The sequence below is a fragment of the Pogoniulus pusillus genome, chromosome 25 (genome assembly GCF_015220805.1).
Source record: "Pogoniulus pusillus isolate bPogPus1 chromosome 25, bPogPus1.pri, whole genome shotgun sequence".
NCBI classification, from domain to species: domain Eukaryota; kingdom Metazoa; phylum Chordata; class Aves; order Piciformes; family Lybiidae; genus Pogoniulus; species Pogoniulus pusillus.
The window spans coordinates 18,057,344-18,079,603 of record NC_087288.1 but is presented as its reverse complement, the minus strand read 5'-3'; the positions used below and the strand labels follow the sequence as shown (position 1 = coordinate 18,079,603).

Here is a 22,260-nt window from a genome sequence, read left to right as displayed (position 1 = left end):
GTGTGGGATTGAGTCCATCAGTGTAAGTTAATAGTAAGTCAGACTAATTGGCTATTGGAAAAGAGTTACTCATCCATTTTTTAATGTGGAAATGGTCCAATTACCAAACTATGAGAGTGGGTGCAAATGACACTGTTAAGTTAGTTGTCTCTACTAAGTAGAGTCAGGGACTCACCTGGCCATAGGTCACATATCATTAAAATCACAGGATGGTTTGGCTTGGAAGGGACCTTAAAGATCATCTAGTTCCAGCTCCACTGCCTTGGACAGGGGCATCTTCCACAGACCAGATAGTTTGAAGTCTCATCCCGCTTCGCTTTCCAGGAATGAGGAATCTACAATCACTTTGGGCTACCTTTTCCAGTGTTTCACCACCCTATGGTGAAAAACTTCCTTCCATCTAATCTAAATCTACCCTCGTCCACTTTAAAGCCATTAACTTTTGTCCTATCACCGCAAACATTTCACAGTATCACAGTATCACCAAGGTTGGAAGAGACCTCACAGATCATCAAGTCCAACCCTTTACCACAGAGCTCAAGTCAAAAGTCCCTCCTCAGCTTTCCTGTAGGTCCCCTTCAGGTACTGAGAGGCTGCTATAAAGTCTCCCTGGAGCCTTCTCTTCCCCAGGCTGAAGAGCCGCAACTCTCACAGCCTGTCCCCGTAGGAGAGATGTTCCAGCTCTCTGATCATCTTTATAGCCCTCCTCTGGACTCCTTAGCACAAATTATAGATCCTGCTTACCTGCTGTTTAAAGGTTTATATGTAAACCCAACATCAGAGGTCGTTCAGGCCTTTTCACTCAGTCATTTGCAGGGGAAAATGGTACATGGCCTCTTGTTTTCTTTTGGCACTGTGTGTTTTGTATTTACACAGTGGAGAAAAGGCAGAATATTTGTATGACTTAAACACATCATGACTTTTTTATTCTCCACAGCCTCTTGGACTTAAATTGTCTGCACTCTTTTGTCATGTTAGAGAGCCAGTCTTTCAGGCTCTTTTTTTTTTCCAAAGAGAAGCCCAGGGTGTAGAATTCTTTGCAAGATGCTGAGATGCTGGAGAAAGTTGTGCTTGCTGCTCTTTAACTGAGTAGCAATTGTATGGTGAATTCTGACCCCTTCCTGTTTTTGTGAAGTTGCACATCATATTTACAGTATCACAGTATCACCAAGGTTGGAAGAGACCTCATAGGTCATCAAGTCCAACCCTTTACCACAGAGCTCAAGGCTAGACCATGGCACCAAGTGCCACGTCCAATCCTGCCTTGAACAGCTCCAGGGACGGCGACTCCACCACCTCCCCGGGTAGCCCATTCCAGTGTCCAATGACTCTCTCAGGGAAGAACTTTCTCCTCACCTCCAGCCTAAACTTCCCCTGGTGCAGCCTGAGGCTGTGTCCTCTTGTTCTGGTGCTGGCCACCTGAGAGAAGAGAGCAACCTCCTCCTGGCCACAACCACCCTTCAGGTAGTTGCAGACAGCAATAAGGTCTCCCCTGAGCCTCCTCTTCTCCAGGCTAACCAATCCCAGCTCCCTCAGCCTCTCCTCGTAGGGCTGTGCTCAAGGCCTCTCCCCAGCCTCGTTGCCCTTCTCTGGACACGCTCAAGCATCTCAATGTCCCTCCTAAACTGCGGGGCCCAGAACTGAACACAGGACTCAAGGTGTGGTCTAAGCAGTGCAGAGTACAGGGGCAGAATGACCTCCCTGCTCCTGCTGGCCACACCATTCCTGATGCAGGCCAGGATGCCACTGGCTCTCTTGGCCACCTGGGCACACTGCTGGCTCATCTTCAGGTGGGTATCAATCAGCACCCCCAGATCCCTTTCTGTTTGGCTGCTCTCCAGCCACCCCGACCCCAGCCTGTATCTCTGCATGGGGTGGTGTGGCCAAAGTGCAGCACCCTGCACTTGGAGCTATTGAATGCCATCCCCTTGGACTCTGCCCATGTGTCCAGGCGGTCAAGGTCCCGCTGCAGAGCCCTTCTGCCCTCCAACCCAGCCACATCTGCCCCCAGCTTAGTGTCATCTGCAAACTTGCTGATATTTAGAGAATCTAGAGCACAAATGAACATTTTAAGATGTGAAACTGAAAGAAGTAATAAGCACTGAAGCTCCTTCTCTAGGTGCTGGTTTCTCATAGACAATTTTCATGGGATAGTCTCTGCTTAAGCATGTTCTGAGTTGTGCACAAGCATCTCTCTGAGTTCAGTTACCAAGACCTGAAAAGATTTTAGTTTATTTAGCTTGGAATTGATGTGGAGGATTCCATTCTCTGGAAAATTAGAATACATGTGAAGCTGAGGCTACAATTAAATTAGAAAGCATTTTGGTACCATTAGTAGGAGCCCACAAATAGGATGGGAGAAACAAGAGGCCAGGTTCTTGCAGTCAGGTGATTGTAGAAGCTTGATGAATGATGGTGCATGTTAGTAATGCTGGTAGTGCTAAAGCTTGCTCTGTATGTGTATGTTTTGGTTTGTTGTTTTTTATTCTTAATAAATTGGCAAGATATTTAACTTTCTTAAATACTTGTTGCTGCAAGATGCTGGATTTAACCATCACTGCTTGAATTCTGGTAAGGCAAATCTCTTGGGTTTGGGGGTATTTTTGTTTGGGGGTGTGTGTGGTCTGATTTCTTTAACTGTGTAACTGAGTGTGTATTTGAACAAGTAGATTCTAAAATTACTGAACATCAGAGTCATGAAATGTTCTGGTTTGGGAGTGGCCTCTTAAGGTCATCTAGTCCAACCTGCTCTGCAGTGAGCAGGGGCATCCTCAACTAAATCAGATTGCCCAGAGCCTCACCTTGAATACCTTCAGATATGGGGCCTCAACCACCTCCCTGGGCAACCTGTTCCCGTCTTCCACCACCCTCATGGTGAAGAGCTTGTTCCTGTCATCGAATCTAAATCTGTTTTTCTCTAGTTTGAAACCACTGGCCCTCATCATATTGGGATCATAGGATGTTAGGGGTTGGAAAGGACCCAAAGAGATCATCGAGTCCAACCCCCTTGCCAGAGCAGGACAATCCTATCTAACACAGATCACACAGGAACATATCTAGACAGGCCTTGAAAGACTCCAGAGAAGGAGACTACGCAACCTCTCTGGGCAGCCTGTGCCAGTGCTCTGGGACCCTTGCAGTAAAGAAGTTCCCCCTTGTGATGAGGCAGAACCTCCTGTGCTGCAACTTACACCCATTGCTCCTTGTCCTATCCCAGGGAGCAGTGAGCAGAGCCTGTGCCCCCCCTCCTGGCAGCCTTCAGATACTTGGAAACATTTATCAAATCCCTTCTAAGTCTTCTTTTCTCCAGACTAAGCAGCCCCAGGTCCCTCAGCCTCTCTTCATAAGCCATGCCTGCAGGCCTTTGCTCCAAGCCTATTGCTGCAGGCCTTCGTAAACAGTCTCTCTCCATCCTTCTTGTAGCCCCCCTTCAAGTGCTGGAAGGTGTGAGCAAACCCAGCTCCCTCAGCCTGTCTTCACAGCAGAGGTGTTCCAAACCCCTGTATATATAACACATCCTTTCCATGCTAGTGTAACAGAGCTTATCTGGAGTACAACTTCTTTTTCCAAGTTGTGCTGTCTCTGAATATATGTCCAGCACTTCTATTGCTGTGTTGTGAGAAATCTTAGGTATTGTTTATTATGGGTATGTTTAAATTTTGCTTGACAGATATTTTTTTTCCCTTAATCTACTCAGAATATTGGAAGGCATAAATAAGTAATGTGATTATTTTAGGAATGGGTGGGGAAAAAAAGGGTAATATTTGGAATTGTGAGAATATTAACATGCTGAAAACCAAAAAAAAAATCTGAATTACTCATGGTAAAATTGGCAAGTTTTGATGCTTAGGGTGCAAGATTAATCCTTTGTTCTGCTTTGATTTGAAAACAGTTGGAATTACATCAAGAGGTGCTCTGGGTGTCTTTATTTTTGTGTTTTCAGGCTTTGAATATTAAAATATATATATTTAGTATTAGTCAGTGCTGTTGTTCATGTTGCTAAAAGCACTGACAAGTTAAAACCAAGCCTCTTTGTTTCCAGCTTTATCAAGTCTTAAAGACCTGTGTTGATAATTGTGTATGTGATGGTGTTGCAGAGGGGGATTTCAGTACCTATGCCTATTTGTTGGAGGAGAGAAATTAATTGGGGTGATATAATTTTATATAACAATATAGATGTATTAAATTCAATATTCTGAACTCTCTGTACACCCCTAACCACTGTATATTAATATTAAAGGTCAGTACATGGTTATGAAAACAATTTAGGATAAAATATTTACAGGGAAGTAGTTATTTAACTAGCAAACATTCAAACTATAAACAGAGAGAGGAGTTTCCCTGTGGCTTAATGCCACTTGGGATCTTTATGCTGTTTGCCCAGCAGGGTGGGCTGGAGCTCTTTCTGCACTATGGCAGAGGAAACTTATATTACAGAGGTATTAAAGCTTTTACTCACAAGTGTTATTAATTATTAATCACCCTCCAGGGCTGCGTCACAGCCTATGTCTAATGTCCAGACTTCAGGGGATCTCTGCCCATGGATGTTGAGGCTGGAAGGCTGGAATCCTCCTGGCTTGAGGGGAGAGGATAAATCTTCCCAGCTTCTGGGGAAATAGGTTTCCTCTAACCTTTTCTCCTGGTGAAGAGGCGACCTCTGCCTTTGGTGCTGCTGGCTCCTTCTGGATGCTGTGTCCAGGACTTCTCAGCTGGCAGGATTTCAGGAGAGTCTCAGGCTGTCTCTGGCATGGTTGTACACAGCTAGCAGGCTCTGTGTGTGTGCAGACAATCCAGAGTCTGCCTCCTGGTTCTCTCAGCAGCAGTGGCTCTTACCAGGCAATGGTAGGCAGTAGGCATGCAAAGTGTGCGCAGCTGCTGGGAGCCTGAGCTCCATAGGTAAAGGCAATGCAGGATCTGGTCCTGATAGCGATAGCGTGCAGATGTGCACAGCTGGCTTAGGAGGCTATGGGCTCCTTATATATGTTATGTGCTGGCTTAAATGAGCTCTGCATGAAAGGTACTCAGACAGGTAAGCTGTGAACGAAGGTCAAAGCATGAGGGTCTGAGCCTCTGAGCATTGGAACTGTGCAATGGCATCCGAGTGTGGGGGTCTGAGCGGCTGAGCACTGCAGTGAGGGTCAGAGCTGTGTCTGAGCCGTGCAGGTGAGTCAGAGCTGAGCACGTGGTTTAGCTGTGCACCCCTATTCATTGACTGTGGGCTGAGATTAATGGCTCCTTTGGCCACTAGAATGACCAATCAGGTTGGCAGTCAGCCAAACTTTACCATAATAGGCAGAAGACTCTTGCCTGGACTTCCCCAAATATGGGGGTCACATGGGTTTGCCCCAGGGAGACATGAGCTGGGTGTGTGTGGCTTACACAACCTGTTTACAACCAGGGGTCCTGGCAGAAAAACATGTCCAGGCATGTATGGGCATAAACAAGCCTCTTTTGGGCCTACAGGCCCTCTATGACAGATGCTCATTACATGCATAGCAGAAAGTTCCATTGTTGTCTAAGTGCTGTCTTGATTTCTAGCTATTAAAAGCAAAAAAAAACCCCTTTATTCCCAGTCTTTTCTCATCATGTGTGCAACATTTTCAGGTGTAAAAATTTAGGAAACGTCTCCATTTTCTTCCTTACAGCATCCTTAAGGATTTCAATGCCTGCAAGTGTCAGAGTATTAAGTGTAAAGGGGAACCTCAGCCATCGTCCTACAGCAGAGAGCTGTGTGTATCAAACTGGGAGGTTACCTATGCACCTTATCCTGAGAATATTTGCTGGTAAGGTTCCTGTCTTACATCTACTTATGTAGATTTAGAATGAGGAGCAAAGTGCCTTTTTCTTTAACCCTAAACAAAGGCTTTATGTAGTGTTTGGATGTGGTTGGTCACATCTTTCTTTCTATTGCTGGTGTTCTTCAGTGGCCTTGGGGAGGCCTCTCAGAAGCCAACTACCATTTTGCATCCCAGAGTTCATAGAGTGGTTTGGTGTGGAATGGACCTTAAAGATCATCTAGTCTCAAGTCCCCTGCCATGGGCAGGGACACCTTCCACTAGATCAGGTTGCTCAAGGCTGGCCTTGGACAGCTCCATGGAGGGGGGCATCCATGATTTCACTGGGTGATTTGTTCTGGTGAGAGGCCTTGAGCACAGCCCTACGAGGAGAGGCTGAGGGAGCTGGGATTGGTTAGCCTGGAGAAGAGGAGGCTCAGGGGAGACCTTATTGCTATCTACAACTACCTGAGGGGAGGTTGTGGCCAGGAGGAGGTTGCTCTCTTCTCTCAGATGGCCAGCACCAGAACAAGAGGACACAGCCTCAAGCTACACCAGGGGAGATTTAGGCTTGAGGTGAGGAGAAAGTTCTTCCCTGAGAGGGTCATTGGACACTGGAATGGGCTGCCCGGGGAGGTGGTGGAGTCGCCGTCCCTGGAGCTGTTCAAGGCAGGATTGGACGTGGCACTTGGTGCCATGGTCTAGCCTTGAGCTCTGTGGTAAAGGGTTGGACTTGATGATCTGTGAGGTCTCTTCCAACCTTGGTGATACTGTGAATTTCTTCCTAATGTCCAGTCTAAATCTCCCCTCTGTCAGCTCAAATCCATTCCCTCTCACCCTATCCCTACAAGCCTTTGTAAAAAGTCCCTCCCTAGCTTTCTTGTATGTTCCCTTCAGATAGTAGAAGGCCACTATAATGTCTCCCTGAACTTTTCTCCAGGCTAACCAGCCCCAGAATTCTGGTACCTACAGTTCCAGTTAACTGGGAGAAAAAAACAATCAAACACCACCCTGTTAATGCTTGTGCATCAGTATTTCCATCTTTTGCTGTTGAGATTTGAGGAAAGCAACTTGCTGTTAGTTCTCAGTATTTTCCATATTGGTTTTTCTTCTGAGTTGCCAACATGAACAAAACTTGCTCCATTTTGAAATATGGGCTGTCATCTAAATTCTTTTGTTTTTGACCCAGTAAATTTCCCAGGCATGACCCACCACTGGTAAGAGTGTCAGAAAAGAGGGAAATGCTTTTTTGTATTAAACTCTTCCTGTGCTGCCTTCTCTCATGCTCTTAGGTTGACAATGACTAAACATCTTCCAGTTGCTTTGCAAATAGCTTGGTGTGGCTGCTGGAGCTAGGTTTCTAGCTCAGACATAGGGGAGAGGTGAACATTCTAGGGATAGGCCATATCATGGCAACAATGGATAAGTTAATATCATTTCATTGGAGCACCAAGAGCTTTCTGTTTGGAAGCACAGCTTGGACCTTCCCCTTGCTGGCTTCTGCTGCTATCTTCCCCAGCTGCTGTTTTGGCTGCTGCTGCTTTGCTTCTTCGCCACCATTTGATCCCTTCCCCATCTTCATTAAGGTTATTATATTTCTCTAGAAGTTTATTTCTCCTTATACTGTTAGATTTAAACTATAAGAAATACAATTTCATTTTTCCATGACTTTAAAAACAAAAGTCTGTGTTATGGTGAGTTTCTTCTACTGGGGAAGGGACCTACCCTAACCTGGGATGCTTGGAGTTGGGTCACTATAATCCCTTGTTCATATATGTGATGGTTTGATTGTTCCTTGCCCCCTCCCCCCCCCACACTTTGTAAATCACCCAGACTAGACTCAGCTGGCTCTGGAAATTGAATGAAGCTTTGTATTTACAGCTTAGCAGAATAGACAAGCAGATAGTTACAGTATATGCAGTTATAGATAGAACTGTAAAAGGTAATACAGAAACACAACAGCCCTCCCAGAAACCTGAGTCCCCAGGAGGGGCTCCAAACCACCCCCCCACCTTCCCCCTACCCCTCTCAACCTTACCCCAGTCCCAAGGAAGAATGGAGGTTTGGCCAGGGGGTTAGGAAGCAAAGTGGATCAGTCAGAGTGGCTAGAGAGAGAGAGATGCAGCTTGGAGCTCTCCAGCAGGAGAAGTGCCTTAGCTGTATTTTGATTCTTGTTTTTATACATCTCAGCAAGCCTATGAGTTCAGTAGACATCACCATTGTTTCCCTTTCACAGCCTGTATCCACTCCTTCTCACCAAAACATTCTGGCTAGCTTCAAACTAGCACAATATAACAATAAATTTGTTGTGATGTTTCCCTTCCCCAAATCAGAACTGCAAGTGAGACCTAAGTATGCACAACTTGCTGTATTTCACCTGCATGTAACATTTCTTTTCCATCTCTTTTTTTTAAATACACTTTTTCTTCCTAATGGTTTTCATAGAAAATGACTTCTAATGTGATTGTGCCATCTGGTTCTGATAACTGAGAGCTTTTCTCTAGCACTGCAGTTGGGATTGAAGTACAGAATCTTTAACCATAAAGCAAACAACCCTAATTCTTAGCTGTGTTTAGAGAATCACAGAATCATAGAGAATCATAGAATCAACCAGGTTGGAAGAGACCTCCAAGATCATCCAGCCCAACCTAGCACCCAGCCCTAGCCAGTCAACCAGACCATGGCACTAAGTGCCTCAGCCAGGCTTTGCTTCAACACCTCCAGGGACAATACCTCCTCCACCTCCCTGGGCAGCCCATTCCCATGCCAATCACTCTCTGCCAACAACTTCCTCCTCACATCCAGCCTAGACCTCCCCTGATGGCACAACTTGAGACTCTGTCCCCTTGTTCTATTGCTGCTTGCCTGGCAGAAGAGCCCAACCCCACCTGGCTACAGCCTCCCTTCAGGTAGTTGTAGACAGCAATGAGGTCTGCCCTGAGCCTCCTCTTCTGCAGGCTGCACACCCCCAGCTCCCTCAGCCTCTCCTCATAGGCTTTGTGTTCCAGGCCCTTCACCAGCTTTGTTGCCCTTCTCTGGACACCTTCCAGCACCTCAACATCTCATTTGAATTGAGGGGCCCAGAACTGGACACAGCACTCAAGGTGTGGCCTGAGCAGTGCTGAGTACAGGGGCAGAATAACCTCCCTTGTCCTGCTGGCCACACTGCTCCTGAGCCAGGCCAGGATGCCATTGGCTCTCTTGGCCACCTGGGCACACTGCTGCCTCATCTTCAGCTACTGTCTATCAGTACCCCCAGGTCCCTTTCCTCCTGGCTGCTTTCCAGCCACTCTGTCCCCAGCCTGTAGTGCTGCTTGGGGTTGTTGTGGCCAAAGTGCAGAACCCTGCACTTGGCCTTGTTCAGTCTCATCCCATTGGCCTCTGCCCACCCATCCAGCCTGGCCAGGTCCCTCTGCAGGGCTCTCCTACCTTCCAACAGATAACTCCTGCTCCTAGCTTGGTGTCATCTGCAAACTTACTGATGCTGGACTCAATCCCCTCGTCCAGATCATCAATAAAGATACTGAACAGGACTGGGCACAGCACTGATCCCTGGGGCACACCACTAGTGCCAGCTGCCAGCTGGATGTGGCACCATTCACCACCACTCTCTGGGCTCTGCCAACCAGCCAGTTCTTGATCCAGGACTGAGTGAATCTGTCGAAACCATGAGCTGCCAGCTTGGCCAGGAGCTTGTTGTGGCAGACAGTGTGAAAGGCTTTGCTGAAGTCCAGGTAGACTATGTCCACAGCCTGCCCCACATTCACCGCAATAACTGCATGTTGTTATGATACATGGATTAAAAAGCTCTTGCAAGCTACTTTCCAAGTAGGGTCACTTGAACGTGCTTTATTCATGTGTGTCTGTGTGCTTCACTACTTCTTCCTTTCTTCAAGCACTGTCTTATGGCCACAGGAAAAGATCACTGAGATTCAGTGAGTTGAAATAATTCAAAGCTTTTCTGAGCATCTCTGAGAGGGAAGATGATGTTTTGGCTTTTTTGTGTTAATTCTCCTCTCTCCTCTGGTAGAAGAAGAGGCACAGGGATTTGTCAAGTTACTTACCTAGGTGTATAAGAGTTGTCATAAGTGGGGATGTTGCTATTTTGTCTCTTCTAAATACTTGGTTTTGGTTGGGGTTCAGATCATTCTGGTCCTTTTGGAGGAACAGTTTCAGGTATGAAAGAACCTGACTCATTTGAGGCCTATAGTTGATGTTTAATATGGCAGGCATGGTTTTTAAATACTCCTTTTTTCCTCCTCCTTTTCCAGATCACTTTCTTGGTAGATTCTGCCTGATAGCTGTTCTCTTTGCATGTTTTTCTCTGTTATCTTTTTCCCTCTCTAGCCTTGTTCTAACTTGAGTTGTAATATTTCCCTATTACTAAACAGTGGGAGTGTTACATCCTAATCCTTAACTATCTTAGCCATTGTGTTTGCCTTCTGTTCTTCTGCAAGTGAATTTTTTTACCATTCAAGAAAGGTTGCAGCTTTCTTTTTTTTCCTGATGGTGACTGAATGTTGTGTAGTGCTTTGTTATATAACTCTGAGACTATGAAAGCTCAATTCAGTAAAAGCAGTGCCACCTGTTAGTTGACAGTTTCTAGTTTTTACCAGCAAATGCTCACTGTCTCTTTTTTTTTCTCTCTTCCACCTAGGAAAAATCTTTCAGTGCATGGACTGAAGTGGTGGTTTAGATGGGCTTGCATTAATTTACTTCTTTTTATTGTGCTGTTTTTTCTTACTACTCCATCCATAATCATCTCAACCATGGACAAGTTCAATGTCACCAAACCTATTCACTACCTTAATGTGAGTATTGCCATATGATTGGAAGTAGCTGTGGATCAGGGCAAAATGATGCTAAACTAATAGGTGTATAGCAGTGAAACAATGTCTACAAGCTCAGCTGGAAGTCTCAAGATTATTTTACATCAGAGTATCCAGACTCAAGTCTTTTTTTGTTCCCTGATAGTAGTAGGCTAAAATAATTTAACTTCAAACTTTTTATTACTATGAAATGTTTTATTTCTTTGTAGAAAAAACATTGCCATCCAAATTCTATGTAGTTTAAAGTTTTGTAACCAAAACCTTTGCCAAAAATGGAATTTCAAGTCCAACTTGAGTGTTGATTTTTATGCTGAGAAGAAGGAAATTCACATTTTAAACTCTAAAGGAAAAATACCATGGTTTTGTTTTACTTGCTAGGGTCAAAACAGGTTGGCTTACATATCTGGTCTTAGTCTGACTGTTGCTAAAGTCCTTTGCAAACTGTTCATTTCCCCCAAGTTAGCATAAACTACATAAAGTCTGCTTGTGGAACTTCACCTGCATGGAACTTAATTTCCAATTCTACTCACATTTTTTTTGTTGCACACAGGTGCTGATCACTTATATTCAGATATGGTCTTAAAAGGGTTAATTTCCACAGTCCAACCTGCTGTAATTTACAAAAAGCACTACATTGCAGCCTCTGCTCTACCACATCTGCATTAAAATATGGAAAGTAATTATTATTCCTTTCTTTCCTCCCCTAGAATCCCATTGTCAGTCAGTTTTTCCCAACGCTTTTGCTCTGGTCCTTCTCAGCTTTGCTACCAACAATCGTCTATTACTCAACTCTGCTGGAATCCCACTGGACAAAGTAAGCAAGATTTCCCTCTGGTTTGGCCCTATCAGCTGAATTACTGAAGTACATGGAGAAAGTATTTATCTTCCATGGAGCTTTTCAATGTGCAGACCTCTCGTAGAAAGGAATCACAGAATGGTCTGGGTTGGAAACGACCTCAAGGATCATCCAGCTCCAACCCTCCGCTGTAGGCAGGGACACCTCCTACTAGAGCAGGTTGCTCAAGGCCTCGTTCAACCTGGCCTTGAACACCTCCAGGGAGGAAGCAGCCACAGCCTCCCTGGGCAACCTGTGCCAGTGTCTCACCACCCTCACTGGAAAGAACTTCCTCCTAACATCCAGTCTAAATCTCCCCTCTGCCAGTTCAAACCCATTCCCCCTTGTCCTGTCATTACAAGACCTTGTCAGTAGTCCCTCTCCAGCCTTAATGTAGGCCTCCTTCAGATACTGGAAGGCCACTATGAGGTCTCCTCCAATCCTTCTCTTCTCCAGACTGAAGATCCCCAACTCTCTCAGCCTGTTCTCAGAGCAGAGCTGCTGCAGCCCTCTGAGCATCTTTGTGGCCTCCTCTGGACTGGCTCCAACAGTTCCATGTCCCTCTTGTGTTGGGGGCTCCAGAACTGCACCCAGGACTCCAGGTGGGGTCTGAGGAGAGCAGAGTAAAAGGGGAGAATCCTCTCCCTTGCCCTGCTGCCCACACTGCTCTTGCTACAGCCCAGCACACAGTTGCTGTCTGGGCTGCACTCACACTGTCAGTTCATGTTGAGCTTTCATCACTCCAGACCCCCAGGTCCTTTTCCTCAGGGCTGCTCTCAGCCATTCCCCACCCAGCCTGTATCTGTGCCTGGGATTGCACCCACCCAGGTGCAGGACCTTACACTTGGCCTTGCTGAATGTCATCAGGTTGGCCTGGGCCCACCTCTACAGCCTGTCCAGCTCCCTCTGGATGGATCCCTGCCCTCCAGCAAGTCGACAGTGCCACACAGCTTGGTGTCATCTGCAGACTTGCTGTGTTTTTCCAGTTTGATGCCCAGGATGTCATGTGGGGCAGAGTCAGATGCCTTACTCACGTCCAGTTAAATGACATCAGTTGCCTTCCCTTGTCCACTGTTGTTGTGACTTCATCATAAAAAGCCACCAAATTTGTCAGGCCTGTCATGTTCTCATTTCTTTCTAATGTTATAACCAACACTTTCACCTGTTCTCCCCCTCTTCTTACCAGACTGTGTTTGGCCCAGGAAAAAATGTGCAAGCAAGCTGAGTGATGTAGCTTCCATAGGAGCATGGGAAATGCCTCTGATCTCATAACTAACTTGCTCTCTGGGAGGATAGGAGTTGTGGATCTGGATCCTCCTCAGGCTGAGAACACCACTGAATCCCAGAATCCCACTTCAGCACAAAGTCCTCTAACTGCTGTCATGCTACTCATAAAAAGGGCATACATCCTTTTGTTGTGTTGCCTGGAAAGGAAGTGGTGTGGATGTACTGCTTAGGCAATAGCAGCAGAGTAGTGCACTATTGTTAGGGGCAATCTGAGAAGCCCTGTTGGACCAAGGCCCAGCAGATGTGTTGATGCAAGGTTTTCATATACAGCTGGTGTACTCCAAAGATGTCAAGCTGCTAACTTGGAGAATTCAGCACTGCTTGATTTGGCATGCCAGATTATTTCTCCAGTTTACAGTCAAATAAAAGCATGATACTTCTACCAGTATCCTGGCCCAGATCAGGACTAGTGTGGCCAGCAGTAGGGAAGATCTGTTGGAAGGTAGGAGAGCCCTGCAGAGGGACCTGGCCAGGCTGGATGGGTGGGCAGAGGCCAATGGGATGAGATTGAACAAGGCCAAGTGCAGAGTTCTGCACTTTGGCCGCAACAACCCCAAGCAGCACTATAGGCTGGGGACTGAGTGGCTGAGAGCAGCCAGGAGGAAAGGGACCTGGGGGTACTGGTAGAGAGTAAGCTGAAGATGAGCCATCAGTGTGCCCAGGTGGCCAAGAGAGCCAATGGCATCCTGGCCTGCATCAGGAACAGTGTGGGCAGCAGGACAAGGGAGGTTATTCTTCCTCTGTACTCAGCACTGCTCAGGCCACACCTTGAGTACTGTGTCCAGTTCTGGGCCCCTCAATTCAAGAAGGATGTTGAGGTGCTGGAAGGTGTCCAGAGAAGGGCAACAAAGCTGGTGAGGGGCCTGGAGCACAAATCCTATGAGGAGAGGCTGAGGGAGCTGGGCCTGTTTAGCCTGGAGAAGAGGAGGCTCAGGGGTGATCTTATTACTGTCTACAACTACCTGAAGGGAGGCTGTAGCCAGGTGGGGGTTGGCCTCTTCTCCCAGGCAACCAGCAATAGAACAAGGGGACACAGTCTCAAGTTGTGCCAGGGTAGGTCTAGGCTGGATGTTAGGAAGAAGTTCTTCACAGAGAGAGTGATTTCCCATTGGAATGGGCTGCCCAGGGAGGTGGTGGAGGCACCGTCCCTGGAGGTGTTGAAGCAAAGCCTGGCTGAGGCACTTAGTGCCATGGTCTGGTTGACTGGCTAGGGCTGGGTGCTAGGTTGGCCTGGATGATCTTGGAGGTCTCTTCCAACCTGGTTGATTCTATGAAATTCTATGAAATTCTATGTCCCTGTATTCAGTACTGGTGAGGCCACACCTTGAATACTGGGTTCATTTTTGGGCCTTTCACTCCAAGGAAGACACTGAAGTTCTGGAGCATGTCCAGAGAAGGGCAGCAAAGCTGGTGAAGGCTCTGGAGAACAGGCCTCGTGAGGACTGGCTGAGGGAACTGGGGTTGTTTAGTCTGGAGAAGAAGAGGCTAAGGGGAAACCTCACAGCTCTCTAGAGCACCATGAAAGGAAGTTGGAGCGATGTGGGTGTTTGTCTCTTCTCCCAAGTATCAGGTAATAGAGTGAGAGGAAATGGCCTGAAATTGTGATGGGGAGGTTTAAGTTGGATATCAAGTGTTTATTTACTGAAAAGTGGTCAGGCATTGGAACAAGACTGCCCAGGGAGGTGGTGGAGTCACTGTCCCTGGAGGTGTTCAAGAAATGTGTGGACTTATCACTTTAGGACATGGTCAGTGGTGGTGTTGAGTTGATGGTTGGACTTGATGATCTTAGGGGTCTTCTCCAACTGAAACTTCATAATCTGTGAGGTCTCTTCCAACCCTGATGATGATGATACTGTGTGAAACAGTTCTGTGATTCTACTACATGCCAAATCCCAGCTCCACTCAATCTTTCTATAATGCTTGCAGCCATTTTTGGTTTATTTTTATATTCCAAGGTCATTTTTTATCCCATTCCTTTGTAAGACATCACATCCAGAATCTCCTATTTCTTTATCAAAGTTGTATGCTTTTCACCAGTACTTACACTGAGCACATAAACTTTGAGCCCTTCTTAAGCAGCTGAAATAGTTTCCTAAAGTCACTAGTGGTCACAGATCTGATTTCAAGTCTCAGCATAGTTCTACTGATCTGTCTCACAGTGTCCAAGGGCTACCTGACACTGTAATCAAACCTCTGTGGTTTTCATGTCCTATCAGGTACCACCTTTAGGAATGTGAATTGTTTATAGGGGTTGCTGCACTTTTTTTGGTGGCAGTGTGTCACCAGATAGATGTTCCTGCTACTTTAGAAGGGATATAGATGGGTAGAGTCATGTTGTTCCCAAAGCCTTGGCACTTGGCAAGGAGAGTTGAGTAGGTTGTCTAAGTGTCTTGTTTCTTGGCAGAAGTGGCCTTTTACCTGCCTAGTCCCTCTTGGCCTAATGCTTGAGGAGCTGTTTGCTTACAAGCTCTTGTGAGATGGGAATGTGACTGGCTGAGAGATCAGCTGCCTTGTTGCACATCCACTTGTTCATGGTGCAGACTTGTAGTAGTGCTAGTCCAGATATGTTCATGCAAGATTAATGTCCAGTGGTATTTTCTTTGCCCAGGAAGGTTCTGAGAGCCTGCTTGGTCCAAAACAGTGAACATCTCAAAGATAGCCTGGAGAAGAGGAGGCTCAGGGGTGATCTCATTGCTGTCTACAACTACCTGAAGGGGCATTGTAGCCAGGTGGGGGGTGGCCTCTTCTCCCAGGCAACCAGCAATAGAACAAGGGGACACAGTCTCAAGTTGTGCTGGGGTAGGTATAGGCTGGATGTTAGGAAGAAGTTCTTCAGAGAGAGAGTGATTGGCATTGGAATGGGCTGCCCAGGGAGGTGGTGGAGGCACCATCCCTGGGGGTCTTCAAGCAAAGCCTGGCTGAGGCACTTAGTGCCATGGTCTGGTTGACTGGCTAGGGCTGGGTGCTAGGTTGGCCTGGCTGATCTTGGAGGTCTCTTCCAACCTGCTTGATTCTATGATTCTATGTTTGTTTCATGAGTGTCTTGTAGCAAAGTGATATGGTAGAGTAAGCTGGAAGTCTGATGGGTGCTGGCATTCTCTAGGCTGGATCCTTCACCTGTGAAAGTCTTCTGTATGAATTTCTCACTCCAGTCACTTTCTGTGTTTGGTAGATCTGCAGAGAACAGAATAATGATGCATAAAGTCTACATATTTTTGATCTTCATGGTATTGATTCTGCCCTCCCTTGGTCTGACCAGGTAAATAACAACAACTCTTTACTTCTAACAGAGTAATGTTTGAGCTATCATATGCGACAACTTCTGTTATCTGGTTGCTAGTTGAAGTACAGTTGATGTACCCCCACTTCCTGCAGTGTGTAAGGTTATATTATCATTACACATTGGATTTCCATGTTCACCTTTCATCTGAGGACCAACTAGCCCTTAAAGTTTCCAAAGGCTGAGTTTTCTTTTAACAATGACATTTTAAGCTCTTGTAAGATCAAGAAAGTTGCCCGTAGTTGCCATCATAGCCGTGACCTCTGTTTCCTGATCATGTCTCACTCTTCAGTTGCAGGTATCCTTCTCTTTGCACCCTCACAGTACTGAACTGCTTCCCCAGCTAACTGGGCACCATATATTTGTCCTATTTATATAGTAACTACTAAACATAAATCATTAAAGCATTAGCATGAAGTAGACTTTTCTGGTTTGTTTCTGTATCTTTTTTTCCTCCCTATTTCTAACTATCAGTAACTGCAGTAAAGCTAAAGTAGTGTTGAGGTTGTTTGATTACATTCTCTGTCCACTACCTTGAGCTGAACTACTTTCTGAAGTACCAAATGGTTGAAGAGTGAATAATGACATTAACCATTTTTCTTTCAGCCTTGATTTTTTTTTCCGGTGGCTGTTTGACAGAGAATCAGCTGACTCTGCAGTAAGGCTGGAGTAAGTTTTAGCAACTCTTTTCTCTTTTTCTGGTTGGTGTTTGTTGAAATTTACTTGGGGGATATAGGGGATAAAGGGAGGAGTATGGAAGTGATTCTGCTGTGAAGAAATACGTGCTGCTTTTTCTGCTAGATGCAAACATTCAATAAAGAGACAGCTCTTTTCCCCAAACCTTGCAAATTTTGTGCAAGATAAGAAATAACAGGATGATGACCTAGAGAGCAGCTCTGCAAGAGAGGACATGGGAATATTGATGGATGAGAAGTTGGGCATGAGCCAGCAGTGCACACTTGCAGCCCAGAAAGACAATGGCATCCTGAGCCACGTCAAAAGAAGCCTGGGTAGCAGATGGGGAGAGGTGATTCTGTCACTCTGCTCTGGTGTGACCTAACCTGTCCAGCTCTGGGGCACCTAATGCAAGGACATCAGTCTCCTCCTGCAGAGGAGGCTCTCTCAGGTGGCCAGCGCCAGAACGAGAGGACACAGCCTCAGGCTGCGCCAGGGGAGATTTAGGCTGGAGGTGAGGAGAAAGTTCTTCCCTCAGAGAGTCATTGGACACTGGAATGGGCTGCCCGGGGAGGTGGTGGAGTCGCCGTCCCTGGAGCTGTTCAAGGCAGGACTGGACGTGGCACTTGGTGCCATGGTCTGGCCTTGAGCTCTGTGGTAAAGGGTTGGACTTGATGATCTGTGAGGTCTCTTCCAACCCTGATGATACTGTGATACAAAAGTGATCAGAGGGCTGAGGCACCTACCCAATAAGGACAAGCTGTGAGAGTTTGGGTTGTTCAGCCTGGAGAAGAGAAGGCCCTGGGGAGACCTTTTGAGGCTTTGCAGTACTTGAAGGAAACCTACAGGAAGGCTGGGGAGGGACGGTTTAGAAGGGCTTATAGTGACAGGATGAAGGGCATTGGTTTTGAACTGGAGCAGGGTTGATTTGGTTGGAAATGAGGAAGAAGTTCTTCACAATGAGAGTGGTGAAGTGCTGAAACAGGTTCCCCAGGATTGAGGCCCCACCCCTGGAGGCATTCAGAATTTGATTCAATGTGGCCCTGGTCAGCCTGTAAATATGATGCAGGTGAGTGAGGACTAGAAAATGTACTGAGCATTGTTGCATGGACTTGATTATCTTAGAGGTCTTTTCTGAGCAAAACCAATTCTGTGATTCTGTCATGGACAGGGAATCTCTCCAAGAATTACAGCTGAGACCAAATAACTGCAGCTGCTTTATTTTTGAGGTCCTTTGACATTTTGATTTTAAGGAACATGAACCTTTTAACAACAACAGATACTGCTCGTTATAAGCTCTTCCAGCTGTGCTTGGAGAGAAACAAGAGAAGGCAGTTATTAGGACATAGGTTTCCAAATGCTGTTTCAAAATCACTAACAAGGCAATTAGGAGCTACTAAGCTGAGAGAGACAATTACTCTCTTGCATCCTTAGCTGATCTTGTCTCAGGTTGCTGTTGCAGACATCAAATGATGCTGTCAGCCACTGCTTTGTCTTTTCATGAACAGTTTCTTCCTCATCCAAACTGCAACTCAGCCAGACTCTTAAAGTGTGCTACTCACTGCATTTGTAGCTATGCTCTGCTCTTTTTTTTTCAACAAGATTATCTGAAGTCTTCAAGCCACTTCTTATGGTAAGAAATTCCCAAAGGCAATAAAGATTGATTATGGCTACGCTTGAGTATAGCTGTATCTGCTTTATTTGCTTTCCAGTCAGTGTCTCATGTAGGGGCAATGTTGTGATGAAAGCCTTTTCTTGCAGATGTGTCTTTTTGCCTGACCAAGGAGCCTTCTTTGTGAACTATGTGATTGCCTCTGCTTTTGTTGGCAATGGGATGGAGCTGCTGCGCCTTCCTGGCCTGATCCTTTACACCATACGCATGATAATGGCCAAGTCCACAGCAGAAAGGAAAAATATTAAACAGGTATCAGAGCCCTTCCTTAGCCATTAAATGACTTGACCCTGACATGGGAACCTTCTTTGTTGTAGTTTTCTTTTGGCCTTTCTTTCACTCATCCATGACAGGTTCATATGCCCTTGATTTGAAGCACAGGTAGCAGGGAGATATTTATTCCAGTCAAAACCCAAGCTCTGAACTGCAGATATTACTTTTCCTAGGTCCAAGTCATAGGTCTATTGGTCATAAAACTCAGTTTTATGAGTGGGATTTATAGGATAATTCTCATGTTATAAACCTCAAGGGTTCTAAAATTCAAATATGTGATTAGTTTCTTCTGTCAGCCCCCAAGTGTGTACAATTTAATCTGAACATGCATCTAGAAACATAGGTACTTAAAGTCTTTATTTAGTGTTAAGTGGTTGACTTTCACTTCCTAATGATGGTGACATCTTGCACCTTTAAATTCCAGCTGTTACAATAGGAACTTAACCCTGTATATGCCTGCCCCTGTTCTTTTTAGGTTGGATATTAGGAGAATTTCTCTCCTGAAACAGTGGTCAGGCATTGGAACAGGTGGAGTCACCATGCCTAGAGGTGTTGAAGAAATGTGTGAGCTTGGCACTTTGAGACATACTTTAATGGTCCTGGCAGTGTTAGGACAATTGAACTCAGTGATCCTAAAATCTTTGCCAACCAAAACAATTCTATGACTTTCCCTTATTTAATCAGTGGATGAATTCCATTTTAAAAGCTGCTTTTAAACGTTCACTTCTGTTAGTTACTGTATGTTACCCCTTGCTGTGGTTGGAATCATTTATGTTGATTTCTTTATCCCAAGAGGAAAAAGTGGGAATACTGACCACACCAAAGCCTTGACATCTTGAGCTTTCCTTCTTAGCAAAGCCATGGGAAGGAACAGTACACATTCAGTGGAACTGGCAATAAGATGAAGGATCTGAGTTTGGCACAATTATTTTTTGCCTTCAGATTTTAAGCAGTTGCTTCTTGTAGATGAAAACAGATTCCCTGAGGAATTACTTTAAGGCTATGAAGGAAGCAGCATATATTCTATAAGTAGAGATACTTAATAGGCATAATACTTCACCTCTTTAATTACATCATTTATACCTCTTAGGGAAATAAATCTGAGAGAGAGATAATAAGAAAAGGTGAATTATTGCTTTACCAAATCTGTTCTTAACTCCTGACACAGTGATGAGAGTTTTAAATGTTCTGATTTTGTTCCTAGCAACAAGCATTTGAATATGAATTTGGAGCAATGTACGCCTGGATGTTGTGTGTCTTCACTGTCATCATGGCCTACAGCATAACATGCCCCATCATTGTCCCATTTGGTAAGTTTCCCAGTGAGCTGGGGGCACTGTGTGAGCAAGACAGGGACATGTGGGAGGTTTGGAAAGCCCAATTCTGCATTCTTATTCCAGTTCCAAAGCTGATCGTTCTTAGGGCTTGGATCCAAGTTTCCTTCTCTTCCTGTGGCAAAACAGGACAGAAGATGGTGAATTAAGGGTTGGACTTGATGATCTATGAGGTCTCTTCCAACCTTGGTGATACTGTGGTACTTGCTTTTAGAAGTTGAAAGTGTTTAATATATATATATAAGATGTTTATTTTATTTCACAAGTTTGAGTGTGTTAGTTCTAGAGGTGGATTTTAGTAAAGTGTAGGAGCTTAGGTAGGTCTGGGCATGAGGGAATGGTGAGTTCAGGAGGTCTGGGGTGAAGCAAGTGGCAGAGGATACCCAGCCTGGAGGTCCACCTTAAGCAGTCAAATTTGACATGAGACTTTCTGATCACAGAGAGGTTGTGAAGTTGTCTTCTCTGGGGGCATTCAAACCACACCTGAATGTGTTTCTGTGTGACCTGCTTTAGGTGATCTTGCTCTTACAGGAGCTGGACTAGATGATCTTTTGAGGTCCTTTCCAGCCCTTAACATTCTGTGATTCTGTGATCAACAAACCCTTAATAGTTTTTGTCCTGAAGTTTGACTGAATGTGTGTAAAGTGAAACACAAAAATAAGTATGCTGATCCAGCAGCAAAAGACTGCAAAACTACCTGCCCTTTTCACTACTGCAGTTCCTCTGCATTGCAAACTGTTCATTTAAAAATCCACATCCTGAATGAGAATGGGGCTGTGGTCCTCACTTCTGCTGTAGGCAGCTGCATGCTCCATGATCCTGACCACAGGGCTGGGACCTAACAAATACCTAGCTGGGACATGGTCTTGGTGAACACCGTAGCTGCCCTTCGATGAGGAAAGGTACTTCTACTCTGGTGGTTAACTCTAGGAGTTCAGGATGCGTGTGTGGAACACAGCTGCCTTGTGGTGCAGATGGAGCTGCCATCCTACAGCTCACTGAGAAGATCTCCAGATAGATCTCTGACTCATGAATTTCCTTTTTCTAGGATGTTTCTCTTTTTTCAGTTGCCTTCTGTCTCATGAGCAAAACTTAACATTTCTACCTTAAGTGGCCTGAGTATCTGGCTTTGACTACTTTCTTCTTTCTATACCAGCAATTAAATCTTGTTGCACATGCAAGAAACTTAGCAATCAGACTAGAGCTCATGGACAGTTGCCCATCTTGACTATGACATGATCTACACCTTATTTTATAGCATCTTTCATCATAGACATTCTGGACTGCCATAGGAATTCTCCATAAAGAATCATTTCAGCAGCTACAGATGCTCCCACTCTGGAAATGTGATTGTCAGACATAAGTAGCATTTAAATCATATTATACAGTTCATTTTCTAATCCAAAATCTGAGAGACATGGATACAGTGTAAATGAGCTAAATGAGATACTGTTCAGAGCTGGTTTTAACCAGAACCACATTTATTATTGGAAGAATGTGGCCTTTCTTTTTTGGGTAGCAGTGTATTTGATGTTTAGTTACAGTTTGTTTTGTGTGCAGCTATAAATAGCTGAATGTGCTGCTGCATACCAGGGCTGTTACAATTCATAGCTGTCACATTAATAACTGACTTTTTTGGGGGGGAGAGATAAGATAGAGACAGTTTGAAATCCAGTCAGGAGTCTACTGAAGGCTGACAAGGAGTTGTCAAGCCACTGTTCCTTGCCATTATGGTGGTAGAGCAGTTACCAAGCCTGCCCTACCAGTCTGGCTCCATATGCCAGGACTACTAGAAGGGAGCTTTGGGTTCTTCTCCCAGGCAACCACCAATAGAAAAAGGGGACACAGTCTCAAGTTGTGCCAGGGAAAGTCTAGGCTGGATGTTAGGAGGAAGTTCTTCACAGAGAGAGTGATTGGCATTGGAATGGGCTGCCCAGGGAGGTGGTGGAGGCACCGTGTCTGGAGGTGTTGAAGCAATGCCTGGCTCAGGCACTTAGTGCCATGGTCTGGTTGACTGGCTAGGGCTGGGTGCTAGGTTGGCCTGGCTGATCTTGGAGGTCTCTTCCAACCTGGTTGATTCTATGATTCTATGGATGCACGAGTGGTGCTCCAGACAAGCGTGTGAAGAGGCAAAAGGGTGGGGAGACCCCAGGGGTCTTGGGTTGGGGATGCCACAGCCTTAAGAGCAAGCTTCTGTCCCCTGCTATACACCTTTCATATTCAGTGTGTGTCATAGAATCAACCAGGTTGGAGGAGAGACCTCCAAGATCATCCAGTCCAACCTAGCACCCAGCCCTAGCC

The 22,260-nt window shown here is 45.5% G+C and overlaps 1 protein-coding gene across 2 annotated transcripts in view; it reads left to right on the top strand.

The window, feature by feature from the left end:
• Positions 1 to 22,260, top strand: part of TMEM63A (transmembrane protein 63A) — a 55,019-nt gene that overhangs the window by 21,371 nt on the left and 11,388 nt on the right. For both annotated transcript variants that reach the window (XM_064164603.1, XM_064164604.1), the window contains exons 13-19: positions 5,646 to 5,783; positions 10,432 to 10,585; positions 11,311 to 11,417; positions 15,898 to 15,984; positions 16,612 to 16,674; positions 18,442 to 18,604; positions 19,830 to 19,935. In XM_064164603.1, the coding sequence (XP_064020673.1) occupies positions 5,646 to 5,783; positions 10,432 to 10,585; positions 11,311 to 11,417; positions 15,898 to 15,984; positions 16,612 to 16,674; positions 18,442 to 18,604; positions 19,830 to 19,935 (818 nt within the window). The remainder of the gene's footprint in view (positions 1 to 5,645; positions 5,784 to 10,431; positions 10,586 to 11,310; positions 11,418 to 15,897; positions 15,985 to 16,611; positions 16,675 to 18,441; positions 18,605 to 19,829; positions 19,936 to 22,260) is intronic.